We start from the raw sequence: 17,766 nt of genomic DNA, 5'->3' as shown, positions 1-17,766 counted from the left end.
TGAGGATCCCGTGTCGTCACAGCAGAGTGGGAAAAACCCCAATGCATCTTTCAAAAGAGCAGGCGGCTCTGAGGGCTTCACTCAAGGACCGGCCTTATGATCGAGTGCTCTGAGGGTCACCCAATGGGTGCTGGGAGGCGGGAGCTCAGGTCCAGAACCTCACACCCAGCGGACTCCAGGGGAAGCCTCTCCCCGACTCGGTGCAGCAGCCCGAGAATCCCCCAGCTTTGGGCCTGATTTTGGGATGAGGGGCTGGAAGGGGATCTCAGTGCGACTTCTGCCTGTGAGAGGCTGTTGGACAGAATGACCTACGTGCCAATCTGCCGGGCCTTCTGCCATGTGAAGTGACTTAGGGACACACAGGAAAACTATCTGAAATCTGACCCTTCCAGAAAACTGATGGACATGCGGTCAGTCCAAGTCTGAAGCAGCCCTTTTCAAAAAAGAGGCAGAGGGGCCGGTGCTGTGGCTCACTAGGTTAATCCTCCGTCTGCGGTTCTGGCAACCCATATGGGCGCTGGGTTCTAGTCCCGGTTGCTCCTCTCCCAGTCCAGCTCTCTGCTGTGGCCTGGGATAGCAGTAGGATGGCCCAAGTCCTTGGGCCCCTGCATCTGCATGGAAGACCAGGAAGAGATCCCTGGCTCCTGGCTTCAGATCGGCATAGCTCCGGCCGTTGCGGCCATTTGGAGAGTGAACCAATGGAAGGAAGACCTTTCCCTCTGTCTCTTTCTCTCACTGTCTGTAAACTCTACCGGTTAAATTAAAAAAAAAAAAAAAAAAGGCAGAGAGAGAGAGAGAGGTGGGGGCAAGAACTGACAGAGAATTCTCTTCTGCTGGTCTACTCCCCAGATGCCTACAACCAAGCCAGGAGTTGGGGCCTCAATTCAGGTTTCCCTCCTGGGTGGCAGGAATCCAATTACTGGAGCCGTCACCTACTGCTTCCCAGGGTGCACTTTACCAGGAAACTGGAATCAGGAGTGGAGCTGGGAATCGAACCCAGGAACCCCCGTATGGGAGGTAGGCCTCTTAACTGGCCTTTCAACCTCTGGGCCAAACGTCTACCCTTCTAGTAGCCCTTTCCCAGGCCATACACGGTGTGTTATTAAACTAGACGTGAGGAGAAACTTGACAGAATTTGCTATTGGAGAAAATAGGAGCATGATCCACTACATAAACCAGTTTTCAGAAAATGGTCACCCTCCGGGCCAGCGCTGTGGTGCAGCAGGTTAAAGCCCCAGCTTGCAGCGCTGGCATCCCATATGGGTGCTGGTTTAAGTCCCGGCTGCTCCTCTTCCAATCCAGCTCTCTGCTATGACCTGGGAAAGCAGTAGAAGATGGCCCAAGTCCTTGGGCCCCTGCACCCACATGGGAGACCCAGAGGAGGCTCCAGGCTTTGGATCAGCTCTGCTCTGGCTGCTGCTCTCTCTCTAGCTCTACCTCTTTCTGTAACTGTCTTTCAAATAAATAAAATAAATCTTCAAAAAAAAGAAAACGGTCACGCTCCGAGTTGGTGACATCTGCTGAGAACCTGTCACGCGCCAGCTACCCTGCTAAGCATGGCACAAACACGATCGTACTGAACCCTCCCAGGAAGCTGCGCAGGGAGCTGCTCTTTCTCTAGCAATTGTACAGAAACAACAGGGTTGCTTGATCCATGCCGAATGTAGGGTAATAGAGTCTAAGGCAAGGCGGCAGACTGGGCAGAGACCCCCGACCTCCATGCTCCACGCTGTCCTGCTCTCCCCTTGTGACCTCTGTACTGTCCATGGCCCTGCACCTGCGGGGAAGAGCAGCACAGATAACGTGTGGCAGAGATGGAGTCTCAACAGGGGCACAGCAAACTGGCCTCAAAACCTTCGTCCCGTGCCACCGTGGTCGGCTTCTGGCGCAGGCCCGTGCAAGGTGCAGGTGGCGGAGACTGTACTAAAATGCACCACAGAGCCCAGGCCAGAGCAGACCCCTCCGAGAAGGGGCTGCAGGCACACTGGTGGTTTCCAAGGTGGGGGGTGGGGTGGGGGAATGCCCAGCGCACCCCTCTCCTGCTCTTACCTGTACTGTCTCCACTGTGTAGATTTTCTTCAGGTTCGACGCACACTCGGCCGCTGTGGCACCAGGGAGGGACCTGAGAAAACCAAGCCCAAGGACAAAGACACAAACAGAACGAGTCGTCACTGGAAGGTTCCACCACCCCACTGTGAGGACTTAATGCAACTCAGGTCTAAAACGAAGGTGGGGCAGCTCCAAGAAGCCAGGCCGAATTTAGAATGTAAAATCTCAACTCTGGGAAGTCGTGCCGGCAGGTGAATTCTGCAACACTTGACTAGGAAACGAGAAAACCTACGTCAGAAAGGTGTCAGAAACTTCCAGAATCACATTTTTAAAAAAATAAGGCAAATCACCCAGTAACACTCTGGCTTTTTGCCTAGGACTTTAGAAGAGAAACTGCTTCTGGTACGGACGGCAATGAGACGCAACGTCTTGACCTGGTGATCTGAGTGGCACTCTGATGGTAAACACGCACCCACTCTTGAGAAACAGCGTGGCCCCTCACCTACTTTCAGAAACCCTGACTTGGCAAAGTCAGCTTTGGCTTCATCCGAATCTGCACGCGTTTCCCAAACGCTGGCCTTTGGAAACGACTTGCTGTTGTTTCGCGAGCTCTGCTGAACTTGCTGGCCACAAGGCATTCGGCTTTAGTTTGCTACACATTCCACTAGATGGCAACATACTACAGGCTTAGTCACCAGAAAAGCCATGCAACCAAACTGGCTTTATAACGAGTGCCATTATTTCCTGGGATCGGGAGGGAAATGACCACGTCTTGTGATCTTTAGATGTGTAGGCCCGGTTGCTGCTGCCTTTTCTTTCTCCCTGTACCGACCCAGCAGTCTGTACTCAAGAACATCGGGATCCAGGATAGCAAGCCTAAGAGACGTTTCACCACACGGATCTGGCTTGAAAGCCCCTGGGGAGACGTAACCCTTGCAAGTGAAATCCTAAAAGAGACAGTGTGTACTGGTCATGGGCACCCAGGGACACAACCTGCAGAGACCCGCAACACAGTGGACTTTTTGCAAGGCTACAGGCAATCATGAACTGCCCACTGGCTCAGAGGCAGGGGCAATGGGTGGCAAAGCACCATGCTCCTTGAACTATGGGCTGAGGAATGCACCCCAGGTGTTGCACCGGAGCACAGATCCCTCTTCTAGAGGTCATAATAATGGATTACTCTGGGGGCAAAGGGGCCCTCGCTGGGCAGGTGAAGTCCACTAAGTAAATGGACACCAAAGCACTGTGGTTCCAGCTCTTCCGTGGTTGTCTGTACACTTGCTGGACATCACTTTTAAAAAGCAAATCGGCAGTCACCACCAGGACTGCATTTTGCTGCCAGATCTGAGGACTAAAATAACTGTTGCACAGTGTGGTGAAGAGCAGGTGCTCCATAAACACCCTGCTAAGAACACTGGATAGGGGCTGGTACTGTGGCCTAGCAGGTAAAGCCATAAGGACTCCGGTTCGAGTCCCGGCTGCTCTACTTCTGATCCAGCTCTCTGCTATGGCCTGGGAAAGCAGTAGAAGATGGCCCAAGTCCTTCGGCTCCTGCACCCACGTGGGAGACCTGGAAGAAGCTCCTGGCTCCTGGCTTTGGATCAGAACAGTTCCGGCCGTTCCAGCCAATTGAGGAGTGAACCAGTGGATTGAAGACCTCTCTCTCTGCCTCTGCCTCTCTGTAACTCTGCCTTTCAAATAATAAATAAATAAATCTTAAAAAAAAAAAGAACACTAATAGAATCCACCATCTGCAGGGATCCAAGGGTATCAGCACCACTGAAGAACCAATCTGGATAAATGCAGAGGTTTATGCCCTTTTCTGGGCTTAATTCATAAAAAGATTAGGGAGGAAACTAAAAACATACCTGAACTTTTTCTGACTAGATTATTATATGAAAAACCCATTGTTTTTAGATGGAAAATCTACCGGCATTTATTCCAATACTAATTTTTCTTCCTTTGAAAGGTTGAGCTGACTGCTCCCCAAACACGCCCAGCAAATCAATTCATGGACTCTCACATAGGAGTATACAGACGGCTCCTTCCCTAACTCTGGGGTGTGTGTGTGTGTGTGTGTGTGTATATATATATATATATATATAATGTGTGTGTGTGTGTTTATGGGAAGGGAGGAGGTACTTCCAATTTTTTTTCTTAAGATTGATTTATTTAATGGGAAGAGTGTCAGAGAAAGAGAGACAGAGAGACAGATCTTCCATCTGCAAACTTCAGTACCCAAATGGTCACAATAGCCACATCTGAACCACAGTGAAGCCAGCAGCCAGGAATTCCATCCAGGTCTCCCATGTGAGTGGCAGGGGCCCAACCACTTGGGCCGTCTTTTGCTGCTTTCTCAGGTGCATTAGCAAGGAGCTGGATCAGAAGTGAAACAGCCAGGACTCAAAACAAGTGCCCCAATATGAGATGCCAGTTTTGTAAGCAGCAGCTTAAGCCACTGTGCCACAATGCCAGCACCCTTCACTAAATTTTTTTAAAGATTTATTTATTTACTTGAAAGCCAGAGTTACACAGAAGAGAGGAGAAGCACAGAGAAAGAGAGAGAGGTCTTCTATCCACTGGTTCACTCCCCAATTGGCTGCAATGGTCAGAGCTGTGCCAATCTGAAGCCAGGAGGCAGGAGCTTCTTCCGGGTCTCCCACATGGGTGCAGGGGCCCAAGGACTTGAGCCATCATCCACTGCTTTCCCAGGCCAAAACAGAGAGCTGGATTGGAAGTGGAGCAGCCAGGTCTCAAACTGGCACCCATATGGGATGCCGGTGCTTTAGGCCAGGGCATTAACCTGCTGTGCCACAGCGCCAGCCCTACCCTTTACTAACTTTTAAGTTGTGCTTCAATTAAGGATGGTTAAGAATGAGGCAATTTCATCTTAAGTGTTAAAGTGATCTTATGGATAGGATTAATTATCTGGTAATAATAATAGATACAATTAAAAGGAGTGAATATCCAACATGGGAAGAAATCCACACATGTGACTCCTAGAATGACAACTGCTTTAAATTGCACTCTGACCTCAGGATCAGCCCTTAAGGCATTCTGGTCTGGCTGAAAAGCCCATGAGAGCATTTCAGGCAAGGAAAGCCAAGATACTGAGGCAAAAAAAAATGTCCTACATGAAGGACCTCTGTGAGTGAGACCCCAATGGAAATAAGTGGTCATCAAAGAAGAATGTAATTTTCTCTGAAGGGAGGAGAGAACTTCCACTTTGCTTATGGCCTTGTCTAAATACTGAAGGAGTTTCTGGATTTAAAAGGCTTCCATAGCCTAGGCAGCTCATATCAAGAGCCTTGGGTGATCACCGACGTCATACATAAGAGTGTTAACTATTAAACTAACAATAAAAGTCATTGTGCACTAACTTCCCATGTAGGATCTCTGTCCTCAAAGAGTTGTATTATAATTATGTCTAAGTGCTCCCAAAAGATATATCATTCTTGGGTGCTTCACCAACGTTTATTAAGTTTCTAAAAAAAAAAAAAAAAAAAAAAAAAGGAAGTGAAATTAACTTCAAGATGCAATGAGTTTGAACAGCCCTTGTCTCAACTATTGAAGAACAGGTTCTTTTTTGCTTTATTTTGTTTAATTGTTTTTTTTTTTACTGTGCAAATTATTAAACTGTTTACTTAGTAGAGAGTTGGTCTTATGTGTATAAAATTAATTGAAAATGGATCTTAGTGGAGAATGGGACTGGGAATGGAAGAGGGAGGAGGAGTAGTGGGAGAGTGGGTGGCAGGGCAGATATGGTAGGAAGAATCACTATATTCCTAAAGTTGTACTTATGAAATGCAGGAAGTCTGTATTCCTTAAATAAAAGGTTTCTTGTGGGGGGGGGATAAAAATCAATCAATCAATCAATAAATAAATAGAAAGAAAGAAAGAAAAAAAGAATGAGGTAATTTAAATTCTCATTCGTATAGCATCATGCCAATTTAAGCAACCGCAATGTGAAGATAATACCATTAAACCCAGAAAAAAAGTCACTGAAGAACAGTGCTTGACGTGCCTCTCTTAAAAGCCTCTGCCCCCCACTTTTGGTCTTTTGCTTGCATTCCCGAAGAGGAGACAATCACGTATGTCATTCAGGTTCCCTTCCCTTCACTGTTCAAGGTTTTCCAAGAAACTGAGTGTCCAGAGGCCAAGGAAGAAATCTCTAGAATGAAACAACGAGGGGCTGGCACTGTGGCGCAGCAAGTTAACACCCTGGCCTGAAGCACTGGTACCCCATATGGGCGCCAGTTCAAGACCTGGCTGTTCCATTTCCGATCCAGCTCTCTGCTATGGCCTGGGAAAGCAGTAAAAAATGGCCCAAGTTGTTGGGCCCCTGCCTCCTCATGGGAGACCCAGAAGAAGCTCCTGGCTCCTGGCTTCGGATTGGCACAGCTCCGGCCGTTGCGGCCAATGGGGGAATGAACCATCGGACGGAAGACTTCTCTCTCTCTCTTTCTGCCTCTCCTCTCTCTGTGTAACTCTGACTTTCAAATAAATAAATCTTAAAAAAAAAAAAAAAAAGAATGAAACAATGAGGCAGTGATTCCTAGTGTAAGACAACAATGCCAGCAGCAGATATGTACAAGGGTGCTACAAAATGTTCGCGGGAAACTGCATTAAAATATGTCTATGTTGGTGCAAACAAATACTTGAAACCCACACACATGTTGCGTGGACTTCCTGAAGACACCACAGATGTACTAAGCTCTTGCTACTGCGATGAGCACTTGGCCTCCGTTGCATTCCTGCACCCTTACCATGCAACTGTCAATATTACCTACACTGCTTTGCTGAGGAATTTGGGCTCACCAAGGTTCAGTAATGCGCCCACAGCCACAGATACGTGTTCCAGCAACACGTGACCCATCTGCCACCTCCTGCTCTTACACGCTTACACTGTTAAATGGGCTTTCCCAGCTGACTCCTGGCGTATTCTCATGGTGAGTCTCATTTAAAAACTGTTTTCTTTAAAAAAAAATGTATTAGAGGGGCTGGCACCATGGCATACTATGCTAAGCCTCCACTTGTGGCACCAGCATCCCATATGGGCGCCGGTTCTAGTCTCGGCTGCTCCACTTCTGATCCAGCTCTCTGCTATGGCCTGGGAAAGCAGCAGACGATGGTCCAAGAGCTTGGGCCCCTGTACCCACATGGAAGACCTGGAAGAAGCTCCTGACTCCTGACTTCAGATTGGGCCAGCTCCGGCTATTGCAGCCAACTGGGGAGTGAACCAGTGGATGGAAGACCTTTCTCTGTCTTCCTCTGTCTGTAACCTCTCAAGTAAACCTCTGTCTGTAACCTCTCCAGTAAACAAAATATTTTTTGAAAGTTTTTTTTTTTTTTTTTTTTTTGTTTTTTTTTTTTTTTTTGACAGGCAGAGTGGACAGTGAGAGAGAGAGACAGAGAGAAAGGTCTTCCTTTGCCGTTGGTTCACCCTCCAATGGCCGCCGCGGTTGGCGCGCTGCGGCCGGCGCACCGCGCTGATCCGATGGCAGGAGCCAGGAGCCAGGTGCTTTTCCTGGTCTCCCATAGGGTGCAGGGCCCAAGCACCTGGGCCATCCTCCACTGCACTCCCTGGCCACAGCAGAGGGCTGGCCTGGAAGAGGGGCAACCGGGACAGAATCCGGCGCCCCTACCGGGACTAGAACCCGGTGTGCCGGCGCCGCTAGGCGGAGGATTAGCCTAGTGAGCCGCGGCGCCGGCGAAAGTTTTAAAAAATGTATTAGAAAGGCAAAAAAAAAAAAAAAAAAAAGAGAGAAAGACAAAAACAAGGAGCCCCCATCCACTGGTTGACTCCCCCACTTGGGCAGGGGCTGAAAACCCAAGCCAGGCTTCTCCGAGGGGTGGCAAGAACCTAATTTCTTGGACCCATATTGCTGCTTCCCAGAGTCTACGCCAGCAGGAAGCTGCAGTCCTGAGCTGGAGCTGGGAACCAAAGGCGGGTACTCCAACATGGGACACGGGCACCAACCGCTCCCCCTGCTGCCCCAACTGCCAGACCAAATCTCACCCCTGAATCTCATCTGTATTTGCAACATTATAACCCTATGATTTGCTTAGAGAAAACAATACAAGGAGTCTCTGAAAAGCTTCTGGTAAACGTGTATTATGAAAAAACTATGCAGACATCTCAAGACATCTCTGCACCCCAAATAAACTTATCCTTTAATTCCATTTTCCCACAACCTCTTTGAAGTGGCTCATACGGAGTCTTTCCATTGGAGCAGGGCAGGGGGTGTCATGCGCAAAGACACCTCTCCTTGATGGATCAAGACCTCAGGGCACTGACAGACCGAGGCTTGGGAGGAGGCGCAAGTTCCCTAGAAGCTCAGTTTCCTAACTTCTTCCTGCAGGAGGCGAGACTCCCTGCTCTGAAGGTTCCTTCCTGCTTCCGGAAGTTCCATTAACTGCTGGCCAGTTTCATGGACACTCAGGTTTCAAAGCAAACAAAACAACGTTGTCAGAGCGACCACAATAGCTAATGGTTGGCTGGCTGGCCGAGGGCGGGAAGACAAGGCGCTCTTCAGGGAGCCAGATCTGATTCTGACAGTCACTGGAATGCACTGATTCACCAAAATCCCAGGGCTGAACCTCAGACTTCTTTCACAAGCAAAAGTGGGCCATGTGCATAGAATCAAGGTGAGCAGGGCGAGCGAGCTGAGATTGTTCTCTGGTCTGCCTGTGATCGGCTCAGGCTGTACTGGACTCACTGATGACAGGTGCAGCCAGAAGCAGTCGTCTACTGTTTGTTGTGTTTCTTATAGTGCTGCAGGCTGTGCCTGGGCAGACTGCGCCCTCGGCAGCTGGCGGCCTCTCCTCTGCTCCCTGTCACTCCAACAGTCAGCTGCAGCAGCTGGCAGGTAACGGCTTGTGAGGCAGCTCAGTGAAAGAGACACTTGTACCGGTGGCACGCAGTCTGCGTCTTATCTTGAAGATAAGTGTATATAGGAAGTCTCTTATCTTTAAACGAAGTCATTCTAGTTCATTCATGCTGCACACCTTAATTTCCCAACAGAATCCTACCTGAGCTCGCTCTCTGCAGACCAAAGGCGCTCATCTGGAGGCGATGTGTCCCCCCCAGAGAACATCTGGCCACATCTGGAGACCCTGTTGGTTGTCCTAATGGAGGGGCTTCTTCTGGCACATAGAGGCTGAGGGGGCTGCTGGACGTCCCCCAGTACCCAAGACAGCCCCGCCACAGGGATGACCTAGGACAAAATGCCAGAAGCATGCTGGCCCGGAAACCCTGCGGCGGACACTGACAGTGGTCTCCAAGACCGGAGACACACAGCAGATTCTAGCTGCTGGGGATCTCTCCAGACAGGGCCTTGGTCCCCATGGTACTCCTGTTCCGGAACCAACATCCCTGCTCTAGGAACTCTCAGGCTCCTGAAGGCGGTGAAACAATGGTCAGATCCTTCTTACTCATGTGGGAGGGACGAGACGGAAAAGAAAAGCCAAGAGGGGAATACACAGCCCGCCTCCCACTCCTTGGGTTTCATACCTGTGAACTCAGATGACTCAAGTGACTTGGATGGGAAATATTTGGGAGAAAAAATTGCATCTGTACCAATTCTTAGTTTTTTTTCGTCTTGTCTCTATCCCTGACAAATACAGTTTAATGATCACTTAAATAGTATTAGGCATTATAAGAGGTGACTTAACATATACTGGAGGGTGTATGTAAACAGTACACTGTTATATATGGGACTTGAATGCCTAGGGGGTTTGCTATGGAGCTGGTCCAGACTCAGTCCCACCTAGATACCAATGGTCGCTTATTCCAACCATTCCTACGCGAAGACACAGCCGGAGCTGTGCAACTCCAGAGAACCAAGGAATGAGGACCTGCTTTCAACTTCTCTGAACGCAGAGCCACTCTCACAGTACACAGCTAGAGCTGAGATACGACGATGGAACAATAAATGCCCCGTGATGGATGCATCTGTTAAGGAACTGGAACCGTCCTTCTAGGAGTCTCCCTCTATCTGATGCTTGTAATGTCACAATGTTACTGAGCTCCTATTACAGGACTTCAGCTGCATTTGCTGAAATTATTACACCAGTCCTGCAAGACAGCTGTCATGATCCCTACTTTATACTGGGGAACCGAGGCTCAGAGGCTCATTTCTAAGTAGCAGGTCCGGGTTCTGCTCCTGGTTTGTCTAGCTCTGATGCCCGCAACTTTCCCCTTGGACTGCGCTGCCTCCCAAGGGGACTGGAGGCGTCACTGTCAGCGGTGGGTGAACACATTTAGCTCATCCTACAGTGAATCCCCTTCTCAATCCTTCCTAGCCCACCGGCTCCCTCCTGGGGTCTACCCACTGCTCCTGCACCGATGCAATCTGGCCACACTGTTGGAGGCCACAGAAACAAGAGATGCAGGAAAGGGTCAGGTGCCACTGGACTCCCTGGCAATTATGATACTTCAGATGTGTATAGCACATGCCCAGGTCAGCATTTTGGAGCACTGGTCAAGGGAGAAAGCTAAGGAAACAACAAAGACTGGGATGGGCTGTGGCAGGATGGCAGAGGAGGACAGCAAGAGACCTCAGCTCAGGTCCCAGCTCTGCCACCTCCTAGCTGTGTGACAAGCCCTCACCGTCCTCTCTGGAGACATGGTCTCTACTCATCGCTTTGCTGCTTAGCCTACATGCTGCCAATGCTATATAAAGTATTTCTACAGTACATCCAACAGCATTTAACAAGCAATTGATGCTGATATCATCCTCGTTGAGACAGGATGTAGACAGGGAAGCCATTAGGACTGAGAGACACCAAGATTATTTCCTAATCTGTGGAATGGGCAGTAAGAAGTTTCCCACAGAGCTGAGAACCTCCTGCACCCACCTGCAGGGGGAACAAAGCCCACTGACAGCACCTCTCTGGACCTAGGCCGTTTTGATTAGGACGTGGCAAAATCCACAAACGGTGGTGGTCAGGACAGAAGTGGGAGTGGGAGGAGACTCTTACAAGTCTGACACATGTACGATTAACGTAAAGATGCGAGGGGAGTGGCTTATGTTACCTAAGACCAGAACTCCCAACTCCAGCTTTATATTACTCCTGTGCATCTCCAACTTCAGAACAAACTAGGACTGGGGAAAACTCCTTTTCTTTGGAGAGTTAGGAAAGGGCAGGATGTGGATAAGCGTGGACCAGCTGCTCTATGAAGATGGTTTCCAGGCACCTAAGCACCATTTACGTGCAAAAATCTAAAATGATATTTAATCACTCAAGCAGGTTCCCGGGAATCTTCATAAAGCCTTTAATTTAAGTCTGAAATGCGTGAAAGCGTTGAAGCTTGAGCCACCTACAACTGAGGACTGCCCATCACGCGGGACGTACTTGCATGATCTCATTCCCTCCTCATTCAAACACCTTGTGGGAGATCAGAGTGCAGCCCCACCTGGCACAGAAGCAAACTACTTCTGAGAGTAAGTACTAGGGCAACTTGTTTAAAGAAACAGCATGTGAGCAGCTCAATTCACAATAGCTAAGACATGGAATCAACCCAAATGTGCGTCAGCTGAAGACTAGATAAAGAAATTATGGGGCCGGCGCCGCGGCTCACTAGGCTAATCCTCCGCCTAGCGGCGCCGGCACACCGGGTTCTAGTCCAGGTCGGGGCGCCGGATTCTGTCCCGGTTGCCCCTCTTCCAGGCCAGCTCTCTGCTGTGGCCAGGGAGTGCAGTGGAGGATGGCCCAGGTGCTTGGGCCCTGCACCCCATGGGAGACCAGGAAAAGCACCTGGCTCCTGGCTCCTGCCATCGGATCAGCGCGGTGCGCCGGCCGCGGCGGCCATTGGAGGGTGAACCAACGGCAAAGGAAGACCTTTCTCTCTCTCTCTCTCTCTCTCTCACTGTCCACTCTGCCTGTCAAAAAAAAAAAAAAAAAAAAAAAGAAATTATGGGATATGTACACCATGGAATACTACACAGCAGTGAAAAAAATTAAATCCTGTTGTTTGCAACAAAATAGATGAAACTGGAAAACATCACAGTTAGTAAAATAACCCAGTTTCAAAAGGGCAAATACCATATGTTCTTCTTGATCTTTGATAACTAATAGAGCACCTAAAAGGTAATCTATAGAAGTGAAACTGACACTCTGAGATGTGATGACTTTGAACAGCCCTTGTCCTGAGGAACAGTTTTTTTTTTTTTTCATACTATCTGTTGATCTCTCAGTCTAGATTAATCATATGTGTATGAAGTTAAATGAAAATAGATCTGAGTAAAAAACAGGAATGAGAATAGGAGAGGGAAGGGGAAGAAGCGTGGGAGGGTGGATATGGTGGGAAGAGTCACTATGTTCCTAAAGTTGTGCTTAGGAAATGCATAAAGATTGGATTCCTTAAATAAAAGGGTTCTGGGAGGAAAAAACAGTGGTGGTCAGAAGCCAAGCTGGGACTTGAACTGAGGGCTGCCAGCCAACCTTGCTCCTGGTCTCTAGCCTAAACCAAACACAGCCAAATGCATGAACAACACTCTGTGTGGCACCGCAGACAGGCTCTGCACCCAGCACGGCCTCAACTCTCCTGCAGTTCACAATTCTCTGACCACCTGCTGTGGTCTAAAGTCACTGACAATGTTCTTGGGGACAAGGCCTTCGTAAATACCCAGGGAAATGATCTTAACCATTTCCTGAGTAGCCCTTAGGGGGCCATTACTCCACTCTTGAGCTGTCTGGGTATCTGGAGATGCTTCTTACAAAGCAAAGACGCTGAAGAGGTTCCCCCAAACTCTGCTGCATCCTTGTCATTGAAAGTGTGATCCATGGATGGGCACCCCAGCCTGGGAGCTTGTTAGAGGTGCAGACTCCAGGCCCCACCAGACACCTGCTACACCCCACGTGATTCAGACACACAAGACAGTTTGAGAGGTGCTGGCCTATGTCACGGAAGTCAGGTCACCAGGAAAGGGTGCTTGGCTAGTGGGTAAGATGCCAGCTGGGATGCTCACAGCCCACACCAGAGCTCTGGGGTTCAGTCCTGGCTCTGCTCCCAATTCCAGCTGTCTGCTCATGTGGCCCCTGGGAGGCAGTGGGTGATGGCTCAAGTACTTGGGTTCCTGCCACTCATGCTGGGGATCTGGATGTAGTTCATGGCTCCTGGCTTTGGCCTGGCCCAGCCCTAGCCATTTCAGGCATTTGAGGAGTGAATCAGCAGGTGGGAACTCTGTCTTTCCCATAAACAAACAGATAAGGATACTAAATTAAGTTATCATAAGAAGCCAACAGGTCTGAAAGTAAAATCTAATGAGCAACAGCATCCCAAGAAAAATGTAAAAGTCATTATTCTCACAGATGCATTTGTCATCACGTGACCAAGATGAGGTTATGGCTCAATGTGAAGGATGAGTCTGTATGGGGGCTTAAATAGGGCTTTGCAGGCAAAAGCTTTCTTTTTCTATGTAACTTTTTTTAAGGAACTTAATACTTTAAAAAAAAAGATTTACTTATTTGAAAGGCGGAGTTAGAGAGGCAGAAGCAGAGAGAAAGAGGGGTTTTCCATCTGCTGGTTCATTACCCAGCTGGCCACAATGGCCACAGCTGGGCCAACTGAAGCCAGGAGCCAGGAGTTTCTTCTGGGTCTCCCACGTGGGTGCAGGGACCCAAGCGCCTTTCCCAGGTGCATTAGCAGGGATCTGGATTGGAAGTGGAGCAGCAGGGACTCGAACCGGCACTCATATGGGATGCCAGCACTGCAGGTGGTGGTTTTACCCACAATGCCATAGTGCCAGCCCCTTTCTAAGTTTTAAAGGAGGAGGTCTTAGGCTTAATCTTCTCCCACGAAACCAGTATCTAGTTTCCAGGAGACCAGACGCTGGCCCTCTTGAGTCCTGTCCAGCTCTCACATTTTTGCTTATGCCCCACCCGGTGCTCTCATTCAGAGGGAAGCAGCATCCAGCTGGGTTGGAATTGCCAGTGCCCGGGGTCACTCAGCCCCAGATTCAAATCCTGCTTGCGTTCTGCATCATCGTGGGACTTCCAGCAAGTCACTTCTCCAGGACTCGGTTTCCTCATCTGCAAAAGTTGCTGATACATCCCATGTAGACAGCATGAGCACTCTGGTGGGTAACTCTAGCTGGCACTCAGTTCAGGGCTTAACACACAGGACTACACTACAGTTCATGTGAACAGGTTGCAGCAGAAAAATACACTTGACACTTGATACGGTACGGGATGTCCAGCTGCTGGTCCCATGTGCCCAGTACCCAAGCACGTTCCATACATATGATTGGAAAAATGAATGCTGATTCCACCATCTATGGGAGAGGACTTCGGTTCAGCCAGGAGAGGCCAAGCTTAAGGGGAAAGTCTCTGAAGCCAGGATGAGGTCTCTTAAAAGCCAGTGTTCCTGTGGCATTTCCATCAGCATCAGGCTCAGCTGTCCCAGGGATGATCTGCACAGGCCCGGTTACATGATTAAATACGCTCCTCACATATCACTCACTCCATTAAAGATAATTTCATTTTAATCACTCTTGGATAGATCTGTGGCTTGCGGCTACATCAGCTTCCTGTCTGAGAAAGAGTCACATACAAAAATGATCCTAGTCCTATTATGGTTAATAATGCATCTGCTGAAATTGTCTGCACGATACAAATGTCTTGGTTCTGCATCTTTGTTTATTCGATTTTGATTTCTCCCTGCTTCCCTCTGTTATCACCGCTAAGCTACCCATGTGGCTCCTTTACGGTAGTCACTGGGGCTGTTTGCATCTCCATGTAGAACGGACCCTTCAGTGTGTGGCCACTGGGTGGAAGAGAAGTGTCACAGTGGCAGAGTTCACGACAGATCTAAACAAGGCCTGCGTCTGAACTGTCACGGCACCACCCTGCACATCTTGCCAGCTGCCTTCCGTCTCGAAATAAGGAAATGGCAACTGTAATATTAAAAGCAGGGGAGAAATTTTTTTGAGCAGTTAGTACCAGCTAAGGACTAGCAACTTTTTGGAGTGAGGATGTTTACGGCCCTGGGATCACTCTGCAAGAAGCGACCCCTGAGCCCCCAGCCAGAAAAGCCATGAGTCCCCCAGGCCAGGGTCCTTCCCTGCCACATCTACCCACAGGCCTCTTGTCCCTTACAGAAAGTGAACCCTGGGCCATTTAGGGTCTGTGGGTTTGGAAGGGCAAGTGTGGGGGAAACACAGGGAAAGAGGCGATGCCAGCACAGTCCCTTCCTGCCGTGGCCCTCTTCTGCCCACGTTGTCCTATGAACAGGGATGATGGTAGAGTCTCCTTTGTTGAGCCTGAGCCCTCCTTTAGCAGATCTGTCACTAGGCAGCACACCATTGGGATGCATTTGGAAGCTCTGCCCTTTGGAAGGTGGGTCCCTGCAGAACTCAACACGTAGACTGAAGCAGGTGGCACATGAGCTGTCCCTCCCAGACAGCAAGGCCCAAGCTGCAGTATCCCCCGCTTCCTCATGACCTACAGCTCTGCAAGTAAAAGATCAATAAACAGGGAGACAGGGCCAGCACTGTGGTGTAGCCAGTAAACCCGCTACCTGCAGCACCGGCATCCCATATGGGTGCTAGTTCAAGTCCTGGCTGCTCTGCTTCTGAGCCAGCTCTCTGCTATGGCCTGAGAAAGCAGCAGAGGATGGCCCAAGTCCTTGGGACCCTGCACCCATGTGGGAGACCCAGAAAAAGCTTCAGATTGGTGCAGCTCTGGCCATTGCGGCCATCTGGGGAGTGAACCAGCAGATAGAAGACCTCTCTCCCTCCCTCTCTCTCTCTCTTTGCCGCTACCTCTCTGTAACTCTGCCTTTCAAATAAAATAATTGAAAAATAAATAAATAAAAAATAAACAGGGAGGCAGTGACCTGCACATTTTGCCTGTTTTTTTTTTTTTTTTTTTTTTTTTTTTTTTTTTGATCTGCCTTCCACCACCAGAGGTCTGGGGTAGGGTCGGGAGCCCTGTGGTTTAAACAAGCATGGCTGGGATGTGGGACTGTGCTGTGAGAAGAAGGGGCAGCGAGACACTATGCTGGGGGCATGGGAGGGTAGGGCTGGGGGGATGTGTACACGATGCTTCACGTTTATGATGACAGGTTCACAGATACTCACGAAGCACCTCCTGGGTGCCAGGCACAGCCACAGGCACTTCCTGAGGATGGGAGGCAGTCGAGAGTCTCACAGAGAGAGGCAGAGACAGGAGAGGAATTGATGGTCTGAACATAAACACCAGCCTCGGTGCAGATACAGAGGGGGCGAGCCGGCTCGCACTGGCAGCAGAGGCTGCTCGGGGACAGGTACAGAGCACAGGGTATTTTAGGAGGGCCTTGAAGGATGCAGGGCAGGTTTTCTGCAGACAGAGGGGAGGAGGCAGCCCAAGCAGAGGGAACATCAGGAGACAAATCTCACAAGCTGGCAAGTCCAGGGTCGAGCCAAGAAAAGGGCCAGCAGTCAGATGCTACTGGAAAGAATGAACAGATTGAGTGGTATCTTGGCGTTGAGGAGGGGGACGCACAAAGGAAGTGGGTTTCTTGTTAAAAACAGCAATACAACTACAGCCATTTGTATCATAACCTGTAAGCCTATGGGTTTCCTTGAAAGCAGTAAAAGTTATTATTTACTTATTTTTTACTAATTTAAATAATGTTTTAAAAGATATTTACTTACTTGGGAGACAGGGAGAGTGCTGCCCATAACAGCCAAGGACAGGGCCAGCCCAAAGCTGGGAGCCAGGAACTCAATCCAGGTCTCCCATGTGGGTGGCAGGGATCCAAGTACTTGAGCCATCACCTGCTGCTTCCCAGGGTCTGCATTGGCAGCAAGCTGGAATCAGGAGTTGGAGCTGGGAATCAAACCCAGGTACTCCAACATGAAGCAGTTGTCTTACCCGCTAGCCCCAAGTACCCATCCCAGAATCCCTTCTTTAAATGCGAACAGCCCCATTTCAAAAAGCCAAGTGAGCCACCACCACTACTACCATTCAGAGTTGCTTTGGTGAAAGATCCAGACCTCCCTGCCTGGACCACACAACCCCACAGCACAGAAACCCTCGGGTGGTGAAAACCCACGGTGGAGGCAGAGGAGCGGGCTAGGGAGCTGGGCGTGGCAAGATCAGGGCATGTTTAGGATGCTCAGCTTGCCGGCGCAGCTCGCAGTGTTTGCGGAAGAGAAGAACCTGGCTGAACAGGTGCACAGTTAGGCAGGGAGAGTGCAACCAGGACCTGCAGGGGGTCGGGGTGCAGAAAGTGGGGAGGAGGGGGAAGTGTAGACTCAGACCCTGTTTTCCAAGAGTTATCAAAGTACGAAGTACAGAATGGGATGGAACAGAGTGCTTGGGAAGAGAAAGAGATCCAAGGACAGAATAGAAATTCCAGTTCTGAGAAACTGGTAGTAAGGTGGGATTGTTAACTGACATATGATAAGCAGAAAATGAAGAGTGGAGAGAAACCAGCTCAGCTCCTGAATAACCAGGGCTGCCTGTGGACACCCCGGCTCTCAGCAGTGCGTCCCGAACTCGGGGGGAAAGTCAAGGGCTCAACACTGAGATTTCCAAGTGAGCAGAGGACAGTGAGCCCAGAAGTGAAATAGACCACTCTAGGTAGAATTCAACACCACTGTCGGCATCTGGGGCTGGCCAACTTGGGCCAGGCTGTGCCCTAGGAGCCCACAGAACCCACGAAGCTTACCTTCTGGTGAGAGATGACAGCAAACTGTGAGGACTGAAGGGGAAAGTAAAACAAGGTTG

The 17,766-nt window shown here is 49.6% G+C and overlaps 1 protein-coding gene across 6 annotated transcripts in view; it reads right to left on the bottom strand.

Annotated features, from left to right (window-relative positions):
• Window positions 1-17,766, bottom strand: part of EIF4E3 (eukaryotic translation initiation factor 4E family member 3) — a 411,364-nt gene that overhangs the window by 356,577 nt on the left and 37,021 nt on the right. For all 6 annotated transcript variants that reach the window (XM_070050602.1, XM_070050600.1, XM_070050598.1 and 3 more), the window contains one exon: window positions 2,050-2,122. Coding sequence is in view for 5 of the 6 variants with exons in the window: in XM_070050600.1 (XP_069906701.1) it covers window positions 2,050-2,122 (73 nt within the window). In the remaining variant the exon portion in view is untranslated. The remainder of the gene's footprint in view (window positions 1-2,049; window positions 2,123-17,766) is intronic.

This window comes from Oryctolagus cuniculus, chromosome 10 (genome assembly GCF_964237555.1).
Source record: "Oryctolagus cuniculus chromosome 10, mOryCun1.1, whole genome shotgun sequence".
NCBI lineage: Eukaryota > Metazoa > Chordata > Mammalia > Lagomorpha > Leporidae > Oryctolagus > Oryctolagus cuniculus.
This window is presented reverse-complemented; position numbering and strand designations above follow the sequence as displayed.